Source organism: Cottoperca gobio, chromosome 11 (assembly GCF_900634415.1).
Source record: "Cottoperca gobio chromosome 11, fCotGob3.1, whole genome shotgun sequence".
NCBI classification, from domain to species: Eukaryota; Metazoa; Chordata; class Actinopteri; order Perciformes; family Bovichtidae; genus Cottoperca; species Cottoperca gobio.
In genome coordinates, this window is record NC_041365.1 from 18,225,225 (window position 1) to 18,252,032 (window position 26,808).

The 26,808-nt window shown below is 41.9% G+C and overlaps 1 protein-coding gene across 9 annotated transcripts; it reads left to right on the forward strand.

The window, feature by feature from the left end:
* Positions 1-711: 711 nt before the first annotated feature.
* Positions 712-26,273, forward strand: LOC115016088 (ice-structuring glycoprotein-like). 9 transcript variants are annotated; one of them, XM_029443755.1, is made up of 6 exons: positions 712-791; positions 4,689-4,851; positions 5,307-5,363; positions 24,824-24,975; positions 25,063-25,581; positions 25,678-26,273. In XM_029443755.1, the coding sequence occupies exons 3-6, from the start codon at positions 5,324-5,326 to the stop codon at positions 25,780-25,782; spliced, it is 816 nt and encodes a 271-aa protein (XP_029299615.1). In that variant the 5' UTR covers positions 712-791; positions 4,689-4,851; positions 5,307-5,323; the 3' UTR covers positions 25,783-26,273. The 9 variants fall into 9 exon arrangements, 8 of the variants coding, with proteins under 8 accessions (XP_029299615.1, XP_029299613.1, XP_029299612.1 ...); XM_029443753.1 differs by having other exon boundaries at positions 25,063-25,438; positions 25,490-26,273; XM_029443752.1 differs by having other exon boundaries at positions 25,063-25,231; positions 25,280-26,273.
* The last annotated feature ends 535 nt before the right edge of the window (positions 26,274-26,808 follow it).

Consider the following 26,808-nt stretch of genomic DNA (forward strand, 5'->3'; position numbering starts at 1 on the left):
GTTCAGTGTCCTTTGCAGTTTGTTGGTTGATGTCCTCCAGTTAACAGACAGTAGCTTTTATATCCACACAAAGCAGGTAAGATGACATCAGGCTCTAAAGAAAGACGTACAGGATGAGTAAGAGGAATGTTTCCCTTTTGAGGGTGTGGTCACCCTTTCATTAGATCAATCAAACGTCTTTTTATGTTTCCTATATTTTAAGGAAACCGGCTCAGTAAAATTCTACTTGGATATGATGTTGGATTTGATGTTTTTGGGAGGGATTGTTGTGGTGTAATTGTAAAGCTTTGGCGTACGTGCAGATGCGAAGTATCTACGCTTCTATATCTATAAAGATTGGCAAGTGAGCTCAGGGGTAAAAACGGTGGTAACATTAGTACTTGTGACTCGTAGGTTGTAGCGTGTAGCTGGAAACTTCAGTGTCACATTCACAAATAGGAAGATTGTGCGTCTCTCTATCAGACGTTGTGAAACTCTGAGTATCTTTTTAAAGGACACATTTGTTGACTTTAAAGACTGTTTCAATACTTCTAAAAGAAAGAAATAATACCATTATAGTTAGAGTCACTCATTTCTAGTCTCACCGTGCACTTCCTGTTTTATTTTATACTTTCCTCTTGTCCCTCTTTCCAGATCCCTTTACTTCCTTCCTTGGTGTGATTGTCTCCCTGATTGTTTCCACCTGTGCCCTCTCACCTCATGTTTAAATAGTCCTGTCCCCCCCCCCCACCCCCCTTGTCTTGTGCCAGTTCGTACTTGTTCAGGTGTCGTGGGTCTACTCCAGTGATCAGGTCAGGTTTTTGTCAAGTTTATTTTTCCCATGTGGCTCATTGTTAGAGTCTTTGTTTTGTATTTAGAGTTTGATATCCTCTTAGAGTGATCTTCTGTTTAATACTGTGTTTAATTATTTGTCCTCCTCGTGAGTGATTGTTTATTTGATACTTTGTTTGTAAATCCTCCCAGTGAGTGCTATTGTTTAGTACTTTGTTTTCAGTAAAGTATTTTATATTGTTACTTTACATCCGTCTCGGAGTCGTGCATTTGAGTTCACGTGTCAATCTTGTGACAGAGTTCCGTTACACTTGTGTTTGACCAAAATGACATGTTTCTGATGGCTCCACCGTTCCATCAAATGGAAATACTCAACATGTCTTGTGCATCATTTTAGACCTGACATATTTGATATTTTGGGAAACTTTATCTCTAAAAGTCACACAGTGAGTTTGTTACATAGCGGTAAAACGAGCTTAAAAACAAACAGAACTGATGTGGCAAATAAAGTAAACATTGTAACATTTTATATGACCGTCACATTTGAAAGTGACTCAGAAGTGTTGGCTGGTAGAGAAGACAAACAGGAATGGTCGACGTCATGCAGCATTGTCCTTTTGGTAACCTGTACATGTAAAGGTAAAAGGTAGTGACGTGATCAACACCTTGTTTCCCTAGGGCTATAAACAGAGCGCGGACTGAAGAATAGTTCTTTGTACTCATAATAGGCTCTCCTGTCAGAAAATATGTTGGGTGTTTTTACCACCTCAACCACATACTGGATCTATTTGTTATCTACCAACGCTGCGGTCAAGTGGTCAAAGTGTTCTCGCGAGATACTGAACCACAAATTGCTCTCGCTTGAACAGCCGTGTGAGTGTCCTGATGAGCTCCTTGTGTACCAGCCTCTGCCACCAGAGTATGAATGTGTGTGACTTGCTGAATTTGACTTTGAGAGTCACAAAGACTAGGAGCGCGCTGTATAAATACATTCCATTTACCATCTTATCTGAAACTAAAGCAGCTGCTGGGACAATAACCAAACAGTCTTGTCTCAATGCAATGTTTAGACTCAATGCAACGTGTTCCTATAAATGTAACTTAGTCTTCCATCAACACTGAACCCTCGATGAAACTGAGCCACAATTGTACCCAACAGGTTTCATGGGAGTTTTGTAGTTCCACATCTACAAATTCTGACTTTTTTTCAAGTTGTGACGTCAGTAAAACCCAGAGAAAATATTTAAGTGGTTCAATGATGAATATAAAAAGGTATCGTGTACATTGTGATGTTGCTGAACTAATGTTCATTATAAATGTGATGTTAGTATGAATATAGAAGCATTGTTTTGATGATTTTATTATTTTGAATAGTTAGTATTTCTGAAATGCTAGACCATAAAGCAGTCATGTTGTCCTGTAGATCCTTTATTATTGTTATTGTGCTTTTGTTTATTTTCTAATTTGAAGTAATGGTGCCAGGATTACATTAATTAAAATAACGAACGTTTGATAGCGAACATTTCTATAGTCACATAATGTTTTATACTGAATGTGTCTGCAAAGCGCTCACTGAATTGTTTTCCTAGAATATATATTTTACACAACTAAAGCATAATTTACATCTTTATTGTTGCCAGAGCACATAATCCATCGTGTGTGTGTGGTAATAGTGTAAAGCACTGGGGTTATAATGTAGAGATTAAATGCACTCTGCTTTAAACAGCTGCTGGTGCTTCTATCCTACAGAGCTTTGATCATCAGAGCTGAAGGAGTGCCCTGTCTTTGGTAACATCACACTTTATTGAAAGTAGAAGAAGTTCAGGATGATATTTTACACTTGAATGTATTCAGAAGCTAAACTCAACATATTGTGTTCATCCCAGCCATGTTCACATTTAATATTAATCTCCGTGTTCATACCATCCCTTCTCAAGTATTTGTGCCAAACCTTCTAGAGCAGTGTTTTTCAGACCAAGGACCACTTAACCAATACAAAAACACTCACGGACCACCTAACTCCCCAAATATCCAAAAACAATAGGCCTGCTTACCACTCCAACAGTATATTACAAATGACAGCTTTATGTGAGCTTCTCTATCGCTCGTTCACACATTAAATCAACAATACAAATACAACTACAGATTCTACAAGCAATTCGTTCATATGCGATTTAAACGATGAATGCTGATAGATTTTACACATGATATGAAACAGACTACATGTATTTCTGAGTTTATGTCCATACATCTATGCTACACTCTACTCCATACATTTTTAAACAGTTTGAGAAACTTTAATATTTTCAAATGTGACATTTTACCAATATACTCACGGACCACCAGTGGTCCGCGGACGACTCTTTGAGAGACTGTTCTAGAGCAAGCACACCGTTGGCTTTTCTGTTGTTGTGGTCTGGCAGACATCAAAAGATATTTGTTGGGACAGGCGTCAGATATGTTCTTCAGTGATGAGTGCTGTGCTTACTTCCTGAGACTTGGAATTCTACATTTGGAGAACATGTTGTCTTTTTATAAATACATTAGAACAAATACATCAGTAGTGCAGATTCAGGGTCATGCTTCAGTTTACAAGTGTATCACTTGGTTTAAACTGCTGTTCACAGGCGAGAGGGATTATGTTGTGAGGAGCCCCCCCCCCCTCACAACACAAATGTCGGCCCATTTTATTTACTCATTTGACATTGTGCTTTTATTTTCTTGGATTGAAGAACCACTTTTTAGATTTGTCCTGACTATCTTTCTGTCCTTGGCCCGCTGGCCATCAGGGGCCTCACTCGTGGGTTTGCCAGAGTTGATGTCCACATGATCAGTGGCTCCTGGGCAAAGGCTCCATTATCCTCAAGTGGTCATCCATTCTAGTTCATACAGATGGAGCGAGTCATGTCATCTTCTACACTATGCCAACATTTGTTTCACTTTTGAATTGTAAAGGTTGTGTTTCACAATTTATTTTCACAAGGCAGCTTCTACTTAATAAATGTTTTGTCACCTTTTCAAACACAGTAACTATGCTTATTGAAATCCTTATATACAAAATGTTAATGTGCAGTTAAAAAACTAACACACAAGATAGCACATTCAAGTGGCAAAATAAGAACTAAAATAATTATGTTAGTAACTTCACTGCTGGAGTGCAGAGAGTTCCAAAACAGTAAATATGGACATTTCCCGTAATGACCAAGTATTGTCTTTATTATTGAACCAAAGTGTGCAGAGTCCTCTTATCTAGACACTGCAAAGCATCTTAGGCTCCACAAATTATTTAATAACATGTAAAAAATCTGCATGATTTAGATGCAAACAAAAAAGACCTGCTGCAATGCATGTACCAAGGTGGACAATGTGAAGGTAACGACGAGCCCCACAGATACTACAAAGACATCCCAACAGGTGACCAAACACAAAGTATTTTTGACAAACACCAGAGAAATATTGGAAATCAATCGGACTCACCATGAGAGAACGAATAAAGCCTTGCAAGACATTATTTACTAATGTGAGGAACTAGAATGACCAAACTGTCACCTTTACAGCTCTTTGTTTCCAATGAGGCTGTTTAGACTTGATCAGACCAAAGACAAGTGATCACACTTTAAAACATCTGGTCCTTCTCATTAGAGTGTCTCTCCTCAAAGGAAATCCAATATTGTCTACTTATACAAACACAAATAAAAACTAAACTGAAGACACAAGGTGCACAATGACAAAAATCGTTATCATGAAAATAAGCAAAAGTTCACCACAAACTCCTCCAAAAATATCTAACATGTTGTTCAACCGGTTTCTTTAGCCCATAGGAAACATAAAAAGACGTTTGAATGATCTAATGAAAGGGTGACCCCACCCTCAAAAGGGAAACATTCCTCTTACTCATCCTGTACGTCTTTCTTTAGAGCCTGATGTCATCTTACCTGCTTTGTGTGGATATAAAAGCTACTGTCTGTTAACTGGAGGACATCAACCAACAAACTGCAAAGGACACTGAACAGCTGAGAATCAGAACATCACAACTTCAGTCACTGCAGTGAAGACAAGTCAACGACTGAGACGCAATCTGTAAGTATGTCAATACTGAATATTTGTCCAATTTCAGTCAATGCAAGTTGTGTTTCTGGTCTCTTTAATTAATTTTCAATAATTAGTCATGATATTAACATTAATAATAATCTCTGATAATTACACAAAAATAATCATTGGTGATTATAAAAGTAATAATCATGTGTTACACTTCTCTGTGCTCCTTATGTAACTTTTCTGGAGGGAAATGGAATTTATTTGAAAAGTGTTTTTCACTGCTTTAGGTATTGTGTGTGTTTTTAACTTAAATGTTTAATTTAAAGAATAAAATAACCTGATTTATTCCAGAAACAATGTAGATCTAATCTGTAGATCCCAACATTTATTTTCCTTCTAAATAAACAGTAGTTTGCATTTACAGCAAATAAAGTATTCTTACTTATACAAAGCAAAGTATAATGTAACAACAGAAATAATTTATATTTTTAAAACAGAAAAGCACCTTCCCATAATGATGATGAAGATCTGTGTCCTCCTGCTTCTGTGTGTTGGTAAGTTTAAGTAATTAATTCCCAATAAAATATGCTATAGAAATAAGTTTGAAATGCAGGATAAAAATCTGAATGTTGTACTGATCGATCCATGGCATTGCTGAACAGCCTCAGGCAACACACAGACGACCACAGTGGCCCCGGCAGCAGCAACCACAGTGGCCCCGGCAGCAGCAACCACAGTGGCGGCCCCGGCGGCAGCAACCACAGTGGCGGCCCCGGCGGCAGCAACCACAGTGGCGGCGGCCCCGGCGGCAGCAACCACAGTGGCGGCGGCCCCGGCGGCAGCAACCACAGTGGCGGCGGCCCCGGCGGCAGCAACCACAGTGGCGGCGGCCCCGGCGGCAGCAACCACAGTGGCGGCGGCCCCGGCGGCAGCAACCACAGTGGCGGCCCCGGCGGCAGCAACCACAGTGGCGGCCCCGGCGGCAGCAACAACTACAGCGGCGGCCCCGGCGGCAGCAACAACTACAGCTGCCTCCTCTGCAGTCATCAACAAAACAAGTTTCCTTTTAGTCATTGCAGTCGTTACTGCAGTTATTTGGAATTAAGAACTGGACAAGGGACTTAATACCACCCAGTTTTAGACTTTAAGTATCGTTTATGAAGAGATTGAAGGGTTTAACTTTGCATTTATTTATTTCCATGTCCTTATGTCATGCACTCATGACTAACATGATGTATATTCTGTTGACATGAGACCAGCATACGTACAACTTTTACTAGCTGCTGTTATCATTGACACAGAACCATATGAGCCATATACAGTGAGCAGATCCAACAACATGAACAGCTCTACGTATAATGTAACCAAAGAGATATTTAATATCCATACTTCATTTTGTCTTGTATTCGATTGCATTACACTGTGGAATTTACTGGATGGAGACACTGTGCTGCACACGGGGAGATAGTTCTGTCTCGTCTGCATTTTGATATGCATGTTACAGTATTAGGCCGTGTAAAGTATTCAAAGTAATAAAGTATAAAATAAGAACTGGGTGTACTACTTTGTTTTTTTCTATGTTGCAGTTTCATACTCGCATTTGTTTCTTCTGGCATCACAAGGGAATTGTGAACAGTTTGACACATTTTCAAGAATTGCTGGTCTTGAATTAAATGTCTAATGTTATATTACAAAGTTCTCTGACAGAACCATAAGTGTAACTTTAACCATTTGTGGTGTCATAAATTCCAATCACCATCGTATGCACACAGGGGACAAAGATTTCTGATTAATAAATGATTTTTAGGTGATTTGATATCTTAAAACCACAATGTTGGGTTTGCGTAATTAAAATAGCTTCTAATGCAGAAATGCAAAAATTTCAGTGTTGCTAAAAATATCAAACTAATACCAAAGACTCCCGCTACATCTAGCACATGTGAGTGATTCAAGATTAACTTTATTGTCCCACAGAGTAGAAGATTTGTCTCTAGCTTTTCACCCAAGCTGCAGCCTTAAGACAACATTCCACCTACAAAAACATACAAAGGTGTTATAACAGAAGCAAACTCATAAAGAGCAATAATAAAAGTGAGGGAAAGTCTATTTTTCCTAGTAAAAACAAGGGTCATCCAGTGTCCATCCCTAATCTGCTGCTATCTAAAAGTTTTATTGATGCAGAGATAAATGCATTTTTAAATCTAATGGCATTGTTATAATCCAATACAGAGACTGTCCACGTGTGTTTCTTGTTAAATTGTCAATATAACTACAAGATATTTGTATTAGGGGACCTGTGAGATGGTTTAATCAAGGATTACACAGGCCTATGGTCACCCACTCCCCTGGGGTCAAACGCCGTCTTTTCAACATTTAAGACTAGATGGAAATACCATTTCACAAATCTTTGTAATTCTAAATAGCAGTTGGGTCACTATTTTTATTTGGCAGTATCATCTAAGAAATTAATTATATGATCATTAGTGTCAAGTGTAGAAGATAACATGGACAGGTGAACTGACACACAGCCCTGGAGGGCTCCATTGCTCATGGTACTACTGTATGTTCTGAGAGAACCATTAACGCTGACCTGTTGTGTACGATTGGTTACAAATGGCATCTAATAAGACGGAGAACATTAAGGTAATTTAGCTTCTTAATAGATGCGGCTGTAACATTATGTGATGAACTAAAGTCTACAAATAAAGACGCATGTATGAGGTAGGGTCTTCTATATATATATAGATATAGATATAGATAGATAAATATATATATATATATATATATAAATATATATATATAAATATATATATCTATATATAAATATATATATCTATATATATAGATAGAAATATAGATCTATATATATATCTATATAGCTATGGATATATAGATCTATATATATAGAGATAGATAGATATATATATATAGATATATATATAGATATATATATAGATATATAGATCTATATTTCTATATATATCTATATCTATCTATATCTATAGATCTATATAGCTATGGATATATAGATATAGATAGATATATAGATCTATATAGATATATATATATATATATATATATATATATATCTATAGATATATAGATCTATAGATAGATATATAGATCTATATATATATATAGATATATATATACTGTATGTTCTGAGAGAGAACCATTAACGCTGACTTGTGTGCGATTGGTTAAAAATGAGTGTATTTTTCTTTCATATTGCCCCACTTGGTAACTGTTTTATAAAAGCAATAGCTCACTTCAGACCGTGATATATGCTCATTATATCACAGTTACCCTCCGCGAACCACGCCCCTTAACTGTGATATAATGAGCATATACCACGGCCTGTCGTGAGCTATTGCTTAAGTAGAAGACTGTTAGCATTTAACTATTATGTATGTCTATTAGGTCAAGTCTCTGACTTGCCTTTAGAGGAGGAGGACAGTATTAGATTTGGGAGGCCTCAGTCTATAATTTTGGCTGTTTGTTGTGATTAAGAGCAGTTTGTCTGTCTAGGCATAGGTTTGGTGGATGTTTTCCTGAGCTGCTATTGGGGAGTTGAGGGCTGGTAAATAATTTGGAACCCTTATTCCTGTTAGGCATAAGCAATGTGACACACTGGCTGTCTCTATTGATCTCTTTTATTTTTGTTTGTTGTTTTTGTGCAGTAAGTGGTTAGAGCATTGCTCGGGGGCACTCCTAGGACTGTCTAGGTGATTTTCCGCATGCTGGAGTTTAACTGGGTTGCTGGTTTTTATGCTTAATCCATCCCTCCACAATCCTGCATGAAGACTAGGGTTGAGTGAGTCAGTTAGTATTGGTTAAATAGGTAGCCAGAGGAATTGGGTTCCATAGTTAAAACAGCCGTTAACCCTGTTGCATTAGTGTTGGAGGACTTTTTGTTTGTAATTATGGCTACTGTGGCTAACTTTGTTCAGTCTCCGTCTGAGGAACTGTTGGATAGTTGTACAAAAGAGCAACTGTTGAAGCTTGTTGAGCATTATGATGTTGATGTTGGAGAAAAATTGTTAAAAAAGGAAATTAAAGGGTCATTGAGGAAACCGGTGTTTTGCCAGCTACACTACAACGTCCAAGTGACAATGTTGGTGAGTCTGTGGTTTCTCCTACAATAGCTTTAACGTTCGCACAACAAAAAGAGCTATTGCTGTTGCAGATAGAGGGGGATAAATTGGGCCTGGAAAAGGAACGACAGTCTTTGGAAAAGGGAAGATTGAAGTTAGAGCAGTACCGGTTAGACCTAATTAAGTCAGGTAAAGTTGATACTAGGGATTCAGGTGAATACGGTTCACAAAATTTGAAAAGGTTTGATGTGGATGGGACACTTGCGTCTTGTACCGAAGTTTGATGAGAGAGACCCAGACACTTTTTTTTCTCCCTTTTTGAATGTGTTGCCAATGGGAGAGGGTGGCCCAAGGCTGACCAGGTAGTGATGTTGCAATCGGTATTGACAGGAAAGGCCCAAGAAGCTTATTCAGCACTTAGTGCGGTTGAAAGTCAGAAATATTCTACTGTTAAAGATGCTGTTTTGAAAGCTTATGAGTGGGTACCAGAGGCCTATCCTCAATGTTTCAGGTCTTGGAGGAAGTTTGACGAGCAGTTACATGTTGAATTTGCAAGGGATTTAATGAAACATTTCAATAGGTGGTGTTCGGCGTTGGAAGTTACTACTTTTAAAGATCTGTGTGATCTGATGATGCTAGAGCAGTTTAAAGAGTGTATTCCACCTGAGGTTGCCACTCGTATTGCTGAGCGTGGAATTAGGGACTGCCTCTAAAGCTGCTACCATGGCAGATGAGTATGTGCTGGCACATAGAGGAAAGTTTGGAAGAAACTGTGGGTCAGATAATGCTACTGCTAAAGCTGTTGATCACTCCGCAAAATTCTCTTGGTCTGAGTCCGCAAAAATAAATCCTGGTCCGCGTTCATCTCATTTTGATCATGCGTGTAACTATTGCCATGAGAGGGGACATTGGAAAGCAGAGTGTCCTCTACTGGAAAGTAGGCTAAATCGCACAGGTGGTAGATATATTAGACCAGTTGCTCTCAGTGTTCCAAGTAGGAAAATTCCAGTTGTTTCGGAGGAGGTGCTTGATTCAGTTAAATCTGAAACTGAAACATATTCTGGTTTTGAAGCTTTTGTGTCAGATGGGGTGGTAGGCTCTCATTGGTAATGATATTAAAGTGCCTGTGGAAATTCTACGAGATACAGGAGCTAAGGAGTCATTTATTCTAGCTTCCGTGCTTCCCTTTTCTCATGACTCAGATACTGGTGATTGTGTGCTGGTAAGGAGAATGGGCTTAACCACTCTGTCTTCCTTTGCACAAAGCCAGTCTGTCTTGTGGTGTTTTTGTTGGTGAGGTCCACATTGGGGTCCGGCCTGCCTTGCCTATCGATGGGATATATATGATTCTGGGAAATGATTTGGCTGGTAACGGGTTTTGGCTGATGGTCAGGATGGCTCCCCATCTGTTAAGTCTACTCCTTTTGTTAAAAGAACCAGATAAGAGTAAACAGGAATTCCCTAAAGTCAGATTCTTCAGTTCAGGAGGAAGAGTGTGATTTGGAAAGAGTTGCATGTACCTGAATTTCTTCCCATCTCGCTGCAGGTTCCTATTGGTGAACAGTGAGCTGACGCTGCTTTGAGTGAGCTTTTTGACCAGTTGCGGCCTAGCAATGACGTTAAAAGTGCAGCCTTTGGTTATTTCCTGCAGAGTGAAGTATTGGTACGTAAGGGGGTGCCCCAGGGTTTTGATTCTGTGGGTGAGCCGGTTGTCCAAATAGTGGTTCCAACTAAGTATCGAAATAAAGTGTTGAAATATTCTCATGATCAGACATGGCATTTGGGAGTTAAGAAAACGTACCGTCACATTTTGCGTTACTTCTTTTGGCCTCGTCTTAAGCGTGATGTGGCAGTTTACATTAAGACTTGCCATACATGTCAGGTAACGGGTAAATCAAATCAGTTTAAGCCTGCCCCTCTTGATCCAATCCCTGCAGTGGACCACCCATTTGAACACTTGATCATAGACTGTGTTGGGCCTTTGCCAAAGATCTGTAAAGCTGAGTTCTCGGATTCCTTTTCCTCAGAAGCATGTCCTGTTTTGACTGTTGGTACAGTGGCGCAGTCAGCATTTAGTGGGGGGGAAGCAGTGGCAGCGCCTGATGCTTTACGGCGGGGGCGTTTGAAGAACTCTGACTCACTTCAGAAGTTGGAGTGGAGAGTTGGTGGATTTGATGAGAAGTTATCATCCCTATTTTCGGACACGCCTTCAAAAACAAATCTTATTGACCATGATATTGACGCGGGCGACAGAAAACCAATTTGTCAACGACAACCTGGACATCCGCCATATTAAGGGCAAAGGTAATGTTATGGTAGATGCCTTGTCCCGTGCGCCGTTGTAACCCTTCGCTACTGTACCCTGTACTTAACTAACATGGTTCTACATTGTCCTCTGCAGCTTGTGTTTCCCTTACTCTTAAATTGCTCCTAGGCGTCAAGGTTGCTGAGGTTGGAGTTGCCGAGTCTGGAGAGGGAAGAGTGTTAAGTGGTAAAGTTATGTTTGGTAGGGGGGTTGTGTAGGCCAAGCACCTTTTAGAAAAATAATAATGTATGGTTAGTTGTTTATAGGATAATGCCCATTGTTTAAAGTCCAGGGTAGGAACCCTGTCTTATGGGGGGGAGTGTGTCCTTCCCAGGCTGTGTGCTTCACCTGTGTTTCAGGAGGTTGATTGGTGGAGCTGAGACCTCGTCATCTCCTCGTCACTGATTCAGCACACCTGAGCAGGCTGGGCTCAGGCTATAAAGAGACCTGCAAGATCTTCTCTGTCTCTTCCCTCTGGCCTGCTGCCTACTATTTGTATTGTGCTTGTGCTTTGTGTATAATTTACTTAAATTAAACCATATAGAAAAGTTATTTGATTGTGTGGTCTCCCTCCTTGTCACCTCCTTTCGAGCCAGGTTGTGACACTAGGGACTAAACGTCTGAATAGTTTGCTCTCTGGTGCCTGTTTTGAGTCCCCACACTTTATAGAAGTACTACATCATTGGAGTAGTTAAGTTTTAATTAAGATAACAGGTCTTAAATATTAGAACAAACATTAAACGGACAACAGACAGTAGATCAGCTGCTGTCATGCTCTTTCATCAATGAATTCTGGAATGGCATCAAGTCCAGTTTTCAAAAGGAAGAACTCAATAAAAGGTTTTGTTTTATAACAAGAAACAACATTTTATTTCAACAGTTAAATATTGCAAGAGAAGTTTAAGATGTTTAAAAGGCAAAATAGCACAAGGTTACATATTGAATCTGCCTTCACTCTCATTTACACAGATTGTGCACATACTATTAGTGAAGTGAATATATCCAACATACTCTTAAATGTGACCAAGATCTTTGCTTCCCCTCGCTGTCCAAGCTGAGAATCTGGTTGTGTCTTTCAGTTTTTTATGTCTCTATACTATTTTTCTCTACTCTCTACTTATTTTACTAACTTAGTATTTCAACATTACTGGTAACACTAATTTATATCATAAGCACAACATACTGTACTGTAAGTGTTGCAGTGCTAATACTGATTCAGTATTCATGTCATGCCAGAAGTGAAAGGACACGATGAACCTTTGACAACTTGTTGGGACACTCATTTATTTTTGACCAATTCTTCTTCTGTTTATTACCTTGGACTGCTACCATCAGCAGATTTGCTGTCCCTTTGATTCATGAGTTATCAAGCTAAAAAGTAGATTACAGAGTCCTAATTATAATGGCCGCCAGGAGGTAGACAGGAATAGTCTTTCCCAGTTGACATTCATATTTACACTCTGACTGAACATGACACCACATAGGAGCAGTGTGTGGTGAGTTCAGAGATCTGTGGTCACAGCTTCTATGGGCTCCACCTGGGGTTCAGTGGGTGGGGTGGAGATGTCCTCCATCAGCTCTGAATCTGGTTCAGTCACAACTACAGCCACCTGTTGACGCACAGAGAGAAGTAACATGTGAACATGACTTGATATCAACATGTTGAATGGTAATTTAAGGGTGTGGTCACACTAGATTGAAAAGAGTTGTGTTGTGTTTGCTCTGTGAGAAAACTGCTGGTCAAATCCTACTTAGGCAAACTACTCCAGGTAAGCTCTTCTATGGTGTAACATAACATGGACTAACCACACTTAAACAGGCTTATTTGATCTGATCTAAGTATACGGGACGCTTATTTCTCCATCATCTAGTAGGATTGCTTTGGTATATAAAGTGTCAAAAATCAAATCAAACATGAATTACTGAGGATGAAAAGGAGTAAGCCACTAATACAGTAACACTTGGTAGAGACCAAAAGTATTCATATTGTTCTCTACCCCAAGATATAGACTAATCTGTTATTAATAGCTGAAACATTGTACAACATTACCCTATCTTCCCTAAGTATCAATTTCAGATGGTGATGTCAGAGCCCTCTGGCCAATCAGAATGAAGTATGCACTGTGGCATACTTCAGAAATCAGAAACAGGTTTGTTGCCAAGTAGGTTTTGGCATTGGTAACATACAGCAGTACCAGAAAAGAAAAAGTACTGAAAAAGTCAAGAACCATTAATATAAGATTAAAATGTGCAGTAATATGTAAAATATATATATATTTTAAATAAAGAAAAAACATTTGCAATGTTTAAAAATGGAATGTGCAAATGTTTGAAGCATAAAGACAATGTGCTATGGTTATTGATAATAAAGCTAAAGATTATTGAGTAAATCTCAAATCCAACTATTACACTGTTAGCTCTGCAGTAAAGATACTGTAAATGGATTTGCATGAAACTATAATCAAAATCCTCCAGAGAGAAAATTTCTTCCTAGTCCTGTTCTGCAATGATGAACTAAATATTTCATGAGATGCAAAAAAACATGAGCTTACCACATACTGCCAGAAGAAACAAATGTGAGTATGATGCTGCAACATAGAAATAACAAAGTGGTACACCCAGGTTCTTATTTCATACTTTATTACTTTGAATACTTTACACGGCCTAATACTGTAACATGCGTATGAACATGCCGATGAGACAGAACAATCTCCCCGTGTGCAGCACAGTGTCTCCATCCAGTAAATTCCACAGTGTAATGCAATCGAATACAAGACAAAATGAAGTATGGATATTAAATATCTCTTTGGTTACATTATACGTAGAGCTGTTCATGTTGTTGGATCCGCTCACTGTATATGGCTCATATGGTTCTGTGTCAATGATAACAGCAGCTAGTAAAAGTTGTACGTATGCTGGTCTCATGTCAACAGAATTATACATCATGTTAGTCAGAGTGCTTAAAAAGTGCATGACATAAGATCTGTTATCATAAAATTCTAATTGGAAAGACTATAAATTAAAGCATGTTCACAATTAGGACGTCAAACTCAGATATATACATGGTAATTAATGAAATAATAAATAAATGCATTATTAATTAAGTTAAATTCTTCAGTCTCTTCATAAAAGATACTTAAAGTGTTTACAGTTTCTAAAACTGGGTGGTATTAAGTCCCTTGTCCAGTTCTTAATTCCAAATAACTGCAGTAACGACTGCAAAGACTAAAAGGAAATTTGTTTTGTTGATGACTGCAGAGGAGGCAGCTGTAGTTGTTGTTGGTGGTGCCGGGGCCGCCACTGTAGTTGTTGTTGGGGCCACTGTGGTTGCTGCCGGGACCACTGTAGTTGCTGCTGGGGCCACTGTAGTTGCTGCCGGAGCCACTGTGGTTGCTGCCGGAGCCACTGTAGTTACAGCTGCGGCCACTGTGGCAGCTGCCGGGGCCACTGCGGTTGCTGCCGGGACCACTGTAGTTGCTGCTGGGGCCACTGTAGTTGCTGCCGGGACCACTGTAGTTGCTGCTGGGGCCACTGTAGTTGCTGCCGGAGCCACTGTGGTTGCTGCCGGGGCCACTGTAGTTACAGCTGCGGCCACTGTGGTTGCTGCTGGGGCCACTGTAGTTGATGCCGGAGCCACTGTGGTTGCTGCAGGGGCCACTGTAGTTACAGCTGCGGCCACTGTGGTTGCTGCTGGGGCCACTGTAGTTGCTGCCGGGGCCACTGTGGTAGCTGCTGGGGCCACTGCGGTTGCTGCCGGGACCACTGTAGTTGCTGCTGGGGCCACTGTGGTTGCTGCTGGGGCCACTGTGGTTGCTGCCGGGACCACTGCAGTTGCTGCTGGGGCCACTGTAGTTGCTGCCGGAGCCACTGTGGTTGCTGCTGGGGCCACTGTAGTTACAGCTGCGGCCACTGTGGTTGCTGCTGGGGCCACTGCGGTTGCTGCAGGGGCCACTGTGGTTGTTGCCGGGGCCACTGTGGTTGCTGCTGGGGCCACTGTAGTTGCTGCCGGGGCCACTGTGGTAGCTGCTGGGGCAACTGCGGTTGCTGCCGGGACCACTGTAGTTGCTGCTGGGGCCACTGTGGTTGCTGCTGGGGCCACTGTGGTTGCTGCCGGGACCACTGTAGTTGCTGCTGGGGCCACTGTAGTTGCTGCCGGAGCCACTGTGGTTGCTGCCGGGGCCACTGTAGTTACAGCTGCGGCCACTGTGGTTGCTGCTGGGGCCACTGTGGTTGCTGCCGGGACCACTGTAGTTGCTGCTGGGGCCACTGTAGTTGCTGCCGGAGCCACTGTGGTTGCTGCCGGGGCCACTGTAGTTACAGCTGCGGCCACTGTGGTTGCTGCTGGGGCCACTGTAGTTGCTGCCGGGACCACTGTAGTTGTTGCTGGGGCCACTGTGGTTGCTGCTGGGGCCACTGTGGTTGCTGCCGGGACCACTGTAGTTGCTGCTTGGGCCACTGTAGTTACAGCTGCGGCCACTGTGGTTGCTGCTGGGGCCACTGTAGTTGCTGCCGGGGCCACTGTGGTAGCTGCCGGAACCACTGTAGTTGCTGCCGGAGCCACTGTGGTTGCTGCCGGGGCCACTGTAGTTACAGCTGCGGCCACTGTGGTTGCTGCTGGGGCCACTGTAGTTGCTGCCGGGATCACTGTAGTTGCTGCTGGGGCCACTGTGGTTGCTGCTGGGGCCACTGTGGTTGCTGCCGGGACCACTGTAGTTGCTGCTGGGGCCACTGTAGTTGCTGCCGGAGCCACTGTGGTTGCTGCCGGGGCCACTGTAGTTACAGCTGCGGCCACTGTGGTTGCTGCTGGGGCCACTGTAGTTGCTGCCGGGACCACTGTAGTTGCTGCTGGGGCCACTGTAGTTGCTGCCGGAGCCACTGTGGTTGCTGCCGGGGCCACTGTAGTTACAGCTGCGGCCACTGTGGTTGCTGCTGGGGCCACTGTAGTGGCTGCCGGGACCACTGTAGTTGCTGCTGGGGCCACTGTGGTTGCTGCCGGGACCACTGTAGTTGCTGCTGGGGCCACTGTGGTTGCTGCTGGGGCCACTGTGGTTGCTGCCGGGACCACTGTAGTTGCTGCTGGGGCCACTGTAGTTACAGCTGCGGCCAATGTGGTTGCTGCTGGGGCCACTGTAGTTGCTGCCGGGGCCACTGTGGTAGCTGCCGGGACCACTGTAGTTGCTGCCGGAGCCACTGTGGTTGCTGCCGGGGCCACTGTAGTTACAGCTGCGGCCACTGTGGTTGCTTGCTGCTGGGGCCACTGTAGTTGCTGCCGGGACCACTGTAGTTGCTGCTGGGGCCACTGTAGTTGCTGCCGGAGCCACTGTGGTTGCTGCCGGGGCCACTGTAGTTACAGCTGCGGCCACTGTGGTTGCTGCTGGGGCCACTGTAGTTGCTGCCGGGACCACTGTAGTTGCTGCTGGGGCCACTGTGGTTGCTGCCGGGACCGCTGTAGTTGCTGCTGGGGCCACTGTGGTTGCTGCTGGGGCCACTGTGGTTGCTGCCGGGACCACTGTAGTTGCTGCTGGGGCCACTGTAGTTGCTGCCGGAGCCACTGTGCTTGCTGCCGGGGCCACTGTAGTTACAGCTGCGGCCACTGTGGTTGCTGCTGGGGCCACTGTAGTTGCTGCCGGGGCCACTGTGGTAGCTGCCGGGATCACTGTAGTTGCTGCTGGGGCCACTGTAGTTGCTGCCGGAGCCACTGTGGTTGCTGCTGGGGCCACTGTAGTTACAGCTGCGGCCACTGTGGTTGCTGCTGGGGCCACTGCGGTTGCTGCAGGGGCCACTGTGGTTGTTGCCGGGGCCACTGTGGTTGCTGCTGGGGCCACTGTAGTTGCTGCCGGGGCCACTGTGGTAGCTGCTGGGGCCACTGCGGTTGCTGCCGGGACCACTGTAGTTGCTGCTGGGGCCACTGTGGTTGCTGCCTGGGGCCACTGTGGTTGCTGCCGGGACCACTGTAGTTGCTGCTGGGGCCACTGTAGTTGCTGCCAGAGCCACTGTGGTTGCTGCCGGGGCCACTGTAGTTACAGCTGCGGCCACTGTGGTTGCTGCTGGGGCCACTGTAGTTGCTGCCGGGGCCACTGTGGTAGCTGCTGGGGCCACTGTGGTTGCTGCTGGGGCCACTGTAGTTGCTGCCGGGGCCACTGTGGTCGTCTGTGTGTTGCCTGAGGCTGTTCAGTAATGCCATGGATTGATCAGTATAACATTCAGATTTTGATCCTACATTTCAAACTTATTTCTATAGCATATTTTATTGGGAATTAATTACTTAAACTTACCAACACACAGAAGCAGGAGGACACAGATCTTCATCATAATTATGAGAAGGTGTTTTTCTGTTTAAAAAAGATAACATTTGATTTTGTTTAGATTAATTTTAGTAATGACGACAGTGTTTGCTTTTAGAAATGTACTAATAAAACTCTTTATTTGAACTACTTATTGATGTTTACAAGTCTTTTTCTTAATAGCTAAATTACTCAAATGTTGCATTATGTTGTTATTGAAAAGAGAAGGACACACAAATTGTATTGTTTGTTAATATTATTATTATTATTATTAATAATAATAATAATAATAATAATAATAATAATAATAATTATATTATTATAATCTTCAATTTGTGTACGAATTATCAATGATTATTATTAATATTATTAATATTACTATAACGATAATTATTTGGGATAATTAAAGAGCGACAAGAAACACAACTTTCATTGATTGATTCTTATTCTTATTCCTATTTGTATTATTAATTATAATAATATAACAATCACCAATGATTATTTGTGTAAGAAATATCAGTGATTATTATTAATATTATTAATATAATGATTTTAATTATTATGAAAAATTACATTGTAATTAAAGAGACCAGAAACACAACTTGCATTGACTGAAATTGGACAAATATTCAGTATTGACATACTTACAGATTGCGTCTCAGTCGTTGACTTGTCTTCACTGCAGTGACTGAAGTTGTGATGTTCTGATTCTCAGCTGTTCAGTATCCTTTGCAGTTTGTTGGTTGATGTCCTCCAGTTAACAGACAGTAGCTTTTATATCCACACAAAGCAGGTAAGATGACATCAGGCTCTAAAGAAAGACGTACAGGATGAGTAAGAGGAATGTTTTCCCTTTTGAGGGTGTGGTCACCCTTTCATTAGATCAATCAAACGTCTTTTTATGTTTCCTATATTTTAAGGAAACCGGCTCAGTAAAATTCTACTTGGATATGATGTTGGATTTGATGTTTTTGGGAGGGATTGTTGTGGTGTAATTGTAAAGCTTTGGCGTACGTGCAGATGCGAAGTATCTACGCTTCTATATCTATAAAGATTGGCAAGTGAGCTCAGGGGTAAAAACGGTGGTAACATTAGTACTTGTGACTCGTAGGTTGTAGCGTGTAGCTGGAAACTTCAGTGTCACATTCACAAATAGGAAGATTGTGCGTCTCTCTATCAGATGTTGTGAAACTCTGAGTATCTTTTTAAAGGACACATTTGTTGACTTTAAAGACTGTTTCAATACTTCTAAAAGAAAGAAATAATACCATTATAGTTAGAGTCACTCATTTCTAGTCTCACCGTGCACTTCCTGTTTTATTTTATACTTTCCTCTTGTCCCTCTTTCCAGATCCCTTTACTTCCTTCCTTGGTGTGATTGTCTCCCTGATTGTTTCCACCTGTGCCCTCTCACCTCATGTTTAAATAGTCCTGTCCCCCCCACCCCCCTTGTCTTGTGCCAGTTCGTACTTGTTCAGGTGTCGTGGGTCTAGTCCAGTGATCAGGTCAGGTTTTTGTCAAGTTTATTTTTTCTATGTGGCTCATTGTTAGAGACTTTGTTTTGTATTTAGAGTTTGATATCCTCTTAGAGTGATCTTCTGTTTAATACTGTGTTTAATTATTTGTCCTCCTCGTGAGTGATTGTTTATTTGATACTTTGTTTGTAAATCCTCCCAGTGAGTGCTATTGTTTAGTACTTTGTTTTCAGTAAAGTATTTTATATTGTTACTTTACATCCGTCTCGGAGTCGTGCATTTGAGTTCACTTGTCAATCTTGTGACAGAGTTCCGTTACACTTGTGTTTGACCAAAATGACATGTTTCTGATGGCTCCACCGTTCCATCAAATGGAAATACTCAACATGTCTTGTGCATCATTTTAGACCTGACGTATTTGATATTTTGGGAAACTTTATCTCTAAAAGTCACACAGTGAGTTTGTTACATAGCGGTAAAACGAGCTTAAAAACAAACAGAACTGATGTGGCAAATAAAGTAAACATTGTAACATTTTATATGACCGTCACATTTGAAAGTAACTCAGAAGTGTCGGCTGGTAGAGAGGACAAACAGGAATGGTCGACGTCATGCAGCATTGTCCTTTTGGTAACCTGTACATGTAAAGGTAAAAGGTAGTGACGTGATCAACACCTTGTTTCCCTAGGGCTATAAACAGAGCGCGGACTGAAGAATAGTTCTTTGTACTAATAATAGGCTCTCCTGTCAGAAAATATGTTGGGTGTTTTTACCACCTCAACCACATACTGGATCTATTTGTTATCTACCAACGCTGTGGTCAAAGTGTTCTCGCGAGATACTGAACCACAAATTGCTCTCGCTTGAACAGCCGTGTGAGTGTCCTGATGAGCTCCTTGTGTGCCAGCCTCTGCCACCAGAGTATGAATGTGTGTGACTTGCTGAATTTGACTTTGAGAGTCACAAAGACTAGGAGCGCGCTGTACAGGACTCTCAGAAAATTAGAATATTGTGATAAAGTTCTTTATTTTCTGTAATGCAATTTAAAAAAACAAATGTCATACATTCTGGATTCATTACAAATCAACTGAAATATTGCAAGCCTTTTATTATTTTAATATTGCTGATTATGGCATACAGCTTAAGAAAACTCAAATATCCTATCTCTAAATATTAGAATATCATGAAAAAGTATACTAGTAGGGTGTTCAACGAATCACTTGAATCGTCTAATTGACTCGAAACACCTGCAAGGGTTTCCTGAGCCTTGAAAAACACTCAGCTTGGTTCAGTAAACTAAATCACAAGTATGGGGAAGACTGCTGATCTGACTGCTGTCCAGAGGACCATCATTGACACCCTCCATCAGGAGGGTAAGACACAAAAAGAAATGTCTCAAAGAGCAAGCTGTTCACAGAGTGCAGTTTCAAAGCACATCCACAAAAAGTCTGTTGGAAGGGGGAAATGTGGCAGGAAACGCTGCACAACCAAGAGAGATGACCGCAGCCTGAACAGCATTGTGAAGAAGAGTCGCTTCCAGAATTTGGGGGAGCTTCAAAGACAGTGGATTGAAGCTGGAGTCCAGGTATCAAAAGCCACTGTTTACAGAAGTGTCTGGGAAATGGGCTACAATAGCCGTATTCCCATGGTCAAGCCACTTCTGAACTCAAGACAACGGAAGAAGCGTCTGACTTGGGCTATGGAAAAGAAGCACTGGACAGTTGCAGAGTGGTCCAAAGTCCTCTTTTCAGACGAAAGCAAGTTTTGTATTTCATTTGGAAGTCAAGGCGCCAGAGTCTAGAGAAAGGCTGGAGAGGAGCAAAATCCAAGTTGCTTGAAATCCAGTGTGAAGTTCCCACAGTCAGCGATGGTTTGGGGAGCCATGTCAGCTGCTGGTGTTGGTCCACTGTGTTTCATCAAGCCCAGAGTAAATGCAGCTGTGTACCAAGAGATTTTAGAGCACTACATGCTTCCATCTGCTGAAAAGCTCTATGGAGATGAGGAATTCATTTTCCAGCATGATCTGGCACCTGCCCACAGTGCCAAAACCACCAGTAACTGGTGTACTGACCATGGCATTACTGTCCTCGATTGGCCTGCCAATTCCCCTGACCTGAACCCCATAGAGAATATGTGGGGTATTGTGAAGAAGCTGAAAGACACCAGACCCAACAATGCTAATGAGCTAAAGGCCGCTATTGAAGCATCCTGGGCATCCATAACACCTCAGCAATGCCACAGGCTGATTGCCTCCATGCCACGCCGCATTGATGCAGTAATCCGTGCAAAAGGATTCCCAACCAAGTACTGAGTGCATTAATGGACATTTTCAAATGTTTGATTTTGTTTTGCTGTTATAAATCTTTTTTTTTTACTTGGTCTGAGGAACTATTCTAATTTTTTGAGATAGGATTTTTGAGTTTTCTTAAGCTGTAAGCCATAATCAGCAATATTAAAATAATAAAAGGCTTGCAATATTTCAGTTGATTTGTAATGAATCCAGAATGCATGACATTTTTTTTTTTTAATTGCATTACAGAAAATAAAGAACTTTATCACAATATTCTAATTTTCTGAGACAGTCCTGTATAAATACATTCCATTTACCATCTTATCTGAAACTAAAGCAGCTGCTGGGACAATAACCAAACAGTCTTGTCTCAATGCAATGTTTAGACTCAATGCAACGTGTTCCTATAAATGTAACTTAAAAGTCTTTCATCAACACTGAACCCTCGATGAAACTGAGCCACAATTGTACCCAACAGGTTTCATGGGAGTTTTGTAGTTCCACATCTACAAATTCTGACTTTTTTCAAGTTGTGACGTCAGTAAAACCCAGAGAAAATATTTAAGTGGTTCAATGATGAATATAAAAAGGTATCGTGCACATTGTGATGTTGCTGAACTAATGTTCATTATAAATGTGATGTTAGTATGAATATAGAAGCATTGTTTTGATGATTTTATTATTTTGAATAGTTAGTATTTCTGAAATGCTAGACCATAAAGCAGTCATGTTGTCCTGTAGATCCTTTATTATTATTGTTATTGTGCTTTTGTTTATTTTCTAATTTGAAGTAATGGTGCCAGGATTACATTAATTAAAATAACGTTTGATAGCGAACATTTCTATAGTCACATGATGTTTTATACTGAATGTGTCTGCAAAGCGCTCACTGAATTGTTTTCCTAGAATATATATTTTCCGCAACTAAAGCATAATTTACATCTTTATTGTTGCCAGAGCACATAATCCATCGTGTGTGTGTGTGGTAATAGTGTAAAGCACTGGGGTTATAATGTAGAGATTAAATGCACTCTGCATTAAACAGCTGCTGGTGCTTCTATCCTACAGAGCTTTGATCATCAGAGCTGAAGGAGTGCCCTGTCTTTGGTAACATCACACTTTATTGAAAGTAGAAGATGATATTTTCCACTTGAATGTATTCAGAAGCTAAACTCAACATATTGTGTTCATCCCAGCCATGTTCACATTTAATATTAATCTCCGTGTTCATACCATCCCTTCTCAAGTATTTGTGACAAACCTTCTAGAGCAGTGTTTTTCAGACCAAGGACCACTTAACCAATACAAAAACACTCACGGACCACCTAACTCCCCAAATATCCAAAAACAATAGGCCTGCTTACCACTCCAACAGTATATTACAAATGACAGCTTTATGTGAGCTTCTCTATCGCTCGTTCACACATTATGTTATTACTAAAGTTTGGATCAGTTGCACTTTTTTTTGGAATATTTGATGCGGCCCAGACTCTACCTCCAGCGGCCCCCAGGTAAATTGAGTTTGAGACTCCTGTTCTAGAGCATAGGTCTTCAACAGGGGGTCTGCGGAGGTACTGCAGGGGGGTCGTGAAATTGTTTGTAGATAAAGCAAATATTTTGTTATAAAAACTTGGACAGCCTCTCTCCTCTCGCACAGAACTCTGACCGCACCCCCTCCCTTTTGTTTCAATACCGCTGCAGTAGGGGCTCCATGCTACACCAGGGGTCCTTGGCCTGAAAATCGATGAAGACCCCTGTTCTAGAGCAAGCACACCGTTGGCTTTTCTGTTGTTGTGGTCTGGCAGACATCAAAAGATATTTGTTGGGACAGGCGTCAGTTATGTTCTTCAGTGATGAGTGCTGTGCTTACTTCCTGAGACTTGGAATTCTACATTTGGAGAACATGTTGTCTTTTATAAATAAATTGGAACAAATACATCAGTAGTGCAGATTCAGGGTCATGCTTCAGTTTACAAGTGTATCACTTGGTTTAAACTGCTGGCGAGAGGGATTATGTTGTGAGGAGCCCCCCCCCCTCACAACACAAATGTCGGTAATTTTATTTACTCATTTGACATTGTGCTTTTATTTTCTTGGATTGAAGAACCACTTTTTAGATTTGTCCTGACTATCTTTCTGTCCTGCCTTGGCCATCAGGGGCCTCACTCGTGGGTTTGCCAGAGTTGATGTCCACATGATCAGTGGCTCCTGGGCAAAGGCTCCATTATCCTCAAGTGGTCATCCATTCTAGTTCATACAGATGGAGCGAGTCATGTAATCTTCTACACTATGCCAACATTTGTTTCACTTTTGAATTGTAAAGGTTGTGTTTCACAATTTATTTTCACAAGGCAGCTTCTACTTAATAAATGTTTTGTCACCTTTCCAAACACAGTAACTATGCTTATTGAAATCCTTATATACAAAATGTTAATGTGCAGTTAAAAAACTAACACAAGATAGCACATTCAAGTGGCAAAATAAGAACTAAAATAATTATGTTAGTAACTTCACTGCTGGAGTGCAGAGAGTTCCAAAACAGTAAATATGGACATTTCCCGTAATGACCAAGTATTGTCTTTATTATTGAACCAAAGTGTGCAGAGTCCTCTTATCTAGACACTGCAAAGCATCTTAGGCTCCACAAATTATTTAATAACATGTAAAAAATCTGCATGATTTAGATGCAAACAAAAAAGACCTGCTGCAATGCATGTACCAAGGTGGACAATGTGAAGGTAACGACGAGCCCCACAGATACTACAAAGACATCCCAACAGGTGACCAAACACAAAGTATTTTTGACAAACACCAGAGAAATATTGGAAATCAATCGGACTCACCATGAGAGAACGAATAAAGCCTTGCAAGACATTATTTACTAATGTGAGGAACTAGAATGACCAAACTGTCACCTTTACAGCTCTTTGTTTACATTCCTCATACTCATCCTGTACGTCTTTCTTTAGAGCCTGATGTCATCTTACCTGCTTTGTGTGGATATAAAAGCTACTGTCTGTTAACTGGAGGACATCAACCAACAAACTGCAAAGGACACTGAACAGCTGAGAATCAGAACATCACAACTTCAGTCCATGCAGTGAAGACAAGTCAACGACTGAGACGCAATCTGTAAGTATGTCAATACTGAATATTTGTCCAATTTCAATCAATGCAAGTTGTGTTTCTTGTCTCTCTTTAATTACAATGTAATTTTCCATATTAATAATAATCACTTATTACAAAAATTATCATTGGTGATTATAAAAGTAGTAAAATGTTTTATAATTTTATTATGAGTTACACTTCTCTGTTCTTATGTAACTATTCTGTAAGGAAATAAAATTATTTAAAAGACACTACATTATTAGTTTTGTTACTATAATGAGTCCAACTGAAATGATTCATATTTTTAAAACAGAAAAGTACCTTCCCATAATGATGATGATCTGTGTCCTCCTGCTTCTGTGTGTTTGTAAGTAATTAATTCCCAATAAAATATGCAATTGAAATGTAGGATCAAAATCTGAATGTTATACTGATCAATCCATGGCATTGCTGAACAGCCTCAGGCAACACACAGATCACAGTTGCCCCAACCACAGCGGCCCCGGCAGCAGCAACCACAGTTGCCCCAACCACAGCGGCCCCGGCAGCAGCAACCACAGTTGCCCCAACCACAGCGGCCCCGGCAGCAGCAACCACGGCGGCCCCGCCCGCAACCACGGCGGCCCCGGCAGCAATTACAGCGGAAGCAACCACGGCGGCCCCGGCAGCAATTACAGCGGAAGCAATTACAGCGGAAGCAACCACGGCGGCCCCGGCAGCAATTACAGCGGAAGCAACCACGGCGGCCCCGGCAGCAATTACAGCGGAAGCAACCACGGCGGCCCCGGCAGCAATTACAGCGGAAGCAACCACGGTGGCCCCGGCAGCAATTACAGCAGCAACAGCGGCAGCAACCACGGCAGCAGCCCCGGCAGCAATTACAGCAGCAACAGCGGCAGCAACCACGGCAGCAGCCCCGGCAGCAACCACGGCAGCAGCCACAGTTGCCCCGGCAGCAACCGCAACCGCGGCAGCAGCAACCACAGTTGCCCCAACCACAGCGGCCCCGGCGCAGCAACCACAGTTGCCCCAACCACAGCGGCCCCGGCAGCAGCAACCACGGCGGCCCCGCCTGCAATTACAGCGGACGCAACCACGGCGGCCCCGGCAGCAATTACAGCGGAAGCAACCACGGCGGCCCCGGCAGCAATTACAGCGGAAGCAACCACGGCGGCCCCGGCAGCAATTACAGCGGAAGCAACCACGGCGGCCCCGGCAGCAATTACAGCGGAAGCAACCACGGCGGCGCCGGCAGCAATTACAGCGGAAGCAACCACGGCGGCCCCGGCAGCAATTACAGCGGAAGCAACCACAGCGGCCCCGGCAGCAGCCCCGGCGGAAACCACGGCGGCCCCGGCACCACCAACAACTACAGCTGCCTCCTCTGCAGTCATCAACAAAACAAGTTTCCTTTTAGTCATTGCAGTCATTACTGGAGTTATTTGGAATTAAGAAATGGACAAGGGACTTAATACCACCCAGTTTTAGACTTTAAGTATCGTTTATGAAGAGACTGAAGACTGAGACTTTGCATTTATTTATTTCCATGTCCTTATGTCATGCACTTTTTAAGCACTTTGACTAACATGATGTATATTTCGTTGACATGAGACCAGCATACATACAACTTTTACTAGCTGCTGTTATCATTGACACAGAACCATATGAGCCATATACAGTGAGCAGATCCAACAACATGAACAGCTCTACGTATAATGTGACCAAAGAGATATTTAATATCCATACTTCATTTTGTCTTGTATTCGATTGCATTACACTGTGGAATTTACTGGATGGAGACACTGTGCTGCACAAGGGGAGATTGTTCTGTCTCATCTGCATGTTCATACGCATGTTACAGTATTAGGCCGTGTAAAGTATTCAAAGTAATAAAGTATGAAATAAGAACTGGGTGTACTACTTTGTTATTTCAATGTTGCAGTTTCATACTCACATTTGATACTTCTGGCATCACAAGGCAATAGTGAACAGTTTGGCAAATTTTCAAGAATTGCTGGTCTTGAATTAAATGTCTAATGTTATATTACGAAGTTGTCTTTTGTGTAAAGTGTAACTTTAACCATTTGTGGTGTCATAAGTTCCAGTCACCAAAGTATGCACACAGGTGACAATAATTTTTAGGTGATATTTGATATCTTAAAACCACAAAATGTTGGGTTTGCGTAAATACAATAGCATCTAATGCAGAAATGCAACAATTTCAGTGTAGCTAAAAATATCAAACTAAAACCAAAGACTCCCGCTACATCTAGCACATGTGAGTGATTCAAGATTAATTTTATTGTCCCACAGAGTAGAACATTTGTCACTTGCTTTTCACCCAAGCTGCAGCCTTAAGACAACATTCCACCTACAAAAACATACAAAGGTGTTAAAACAGAAGTAAACTCATAAACGGCAAAAATAAAAGCGAGGGAAAGTC

Coding starts and splice junctions, on each gene's coding strand:
- LOC115016088 (XM_029443748.1), top strand. CDS start 5,324: ATGATGATGAAGATCTGTGTCCTCCTGCTTCTGTGTGTTG. Junction 5,364..24,823: donor CCTCCTGCTTCTGTGTGTTG/GTAAGTTTAAGT, acceptor ATTGCTGAACAG/CCTCAGGCAACACACAGATC. Junction 24,976..25,062: donor CAACCACGGCGGCCCCGCCC/GCAACCACGGCG, acceptor ATTACAGCGGAA/GCAACCACGGCGGCCCCGGC.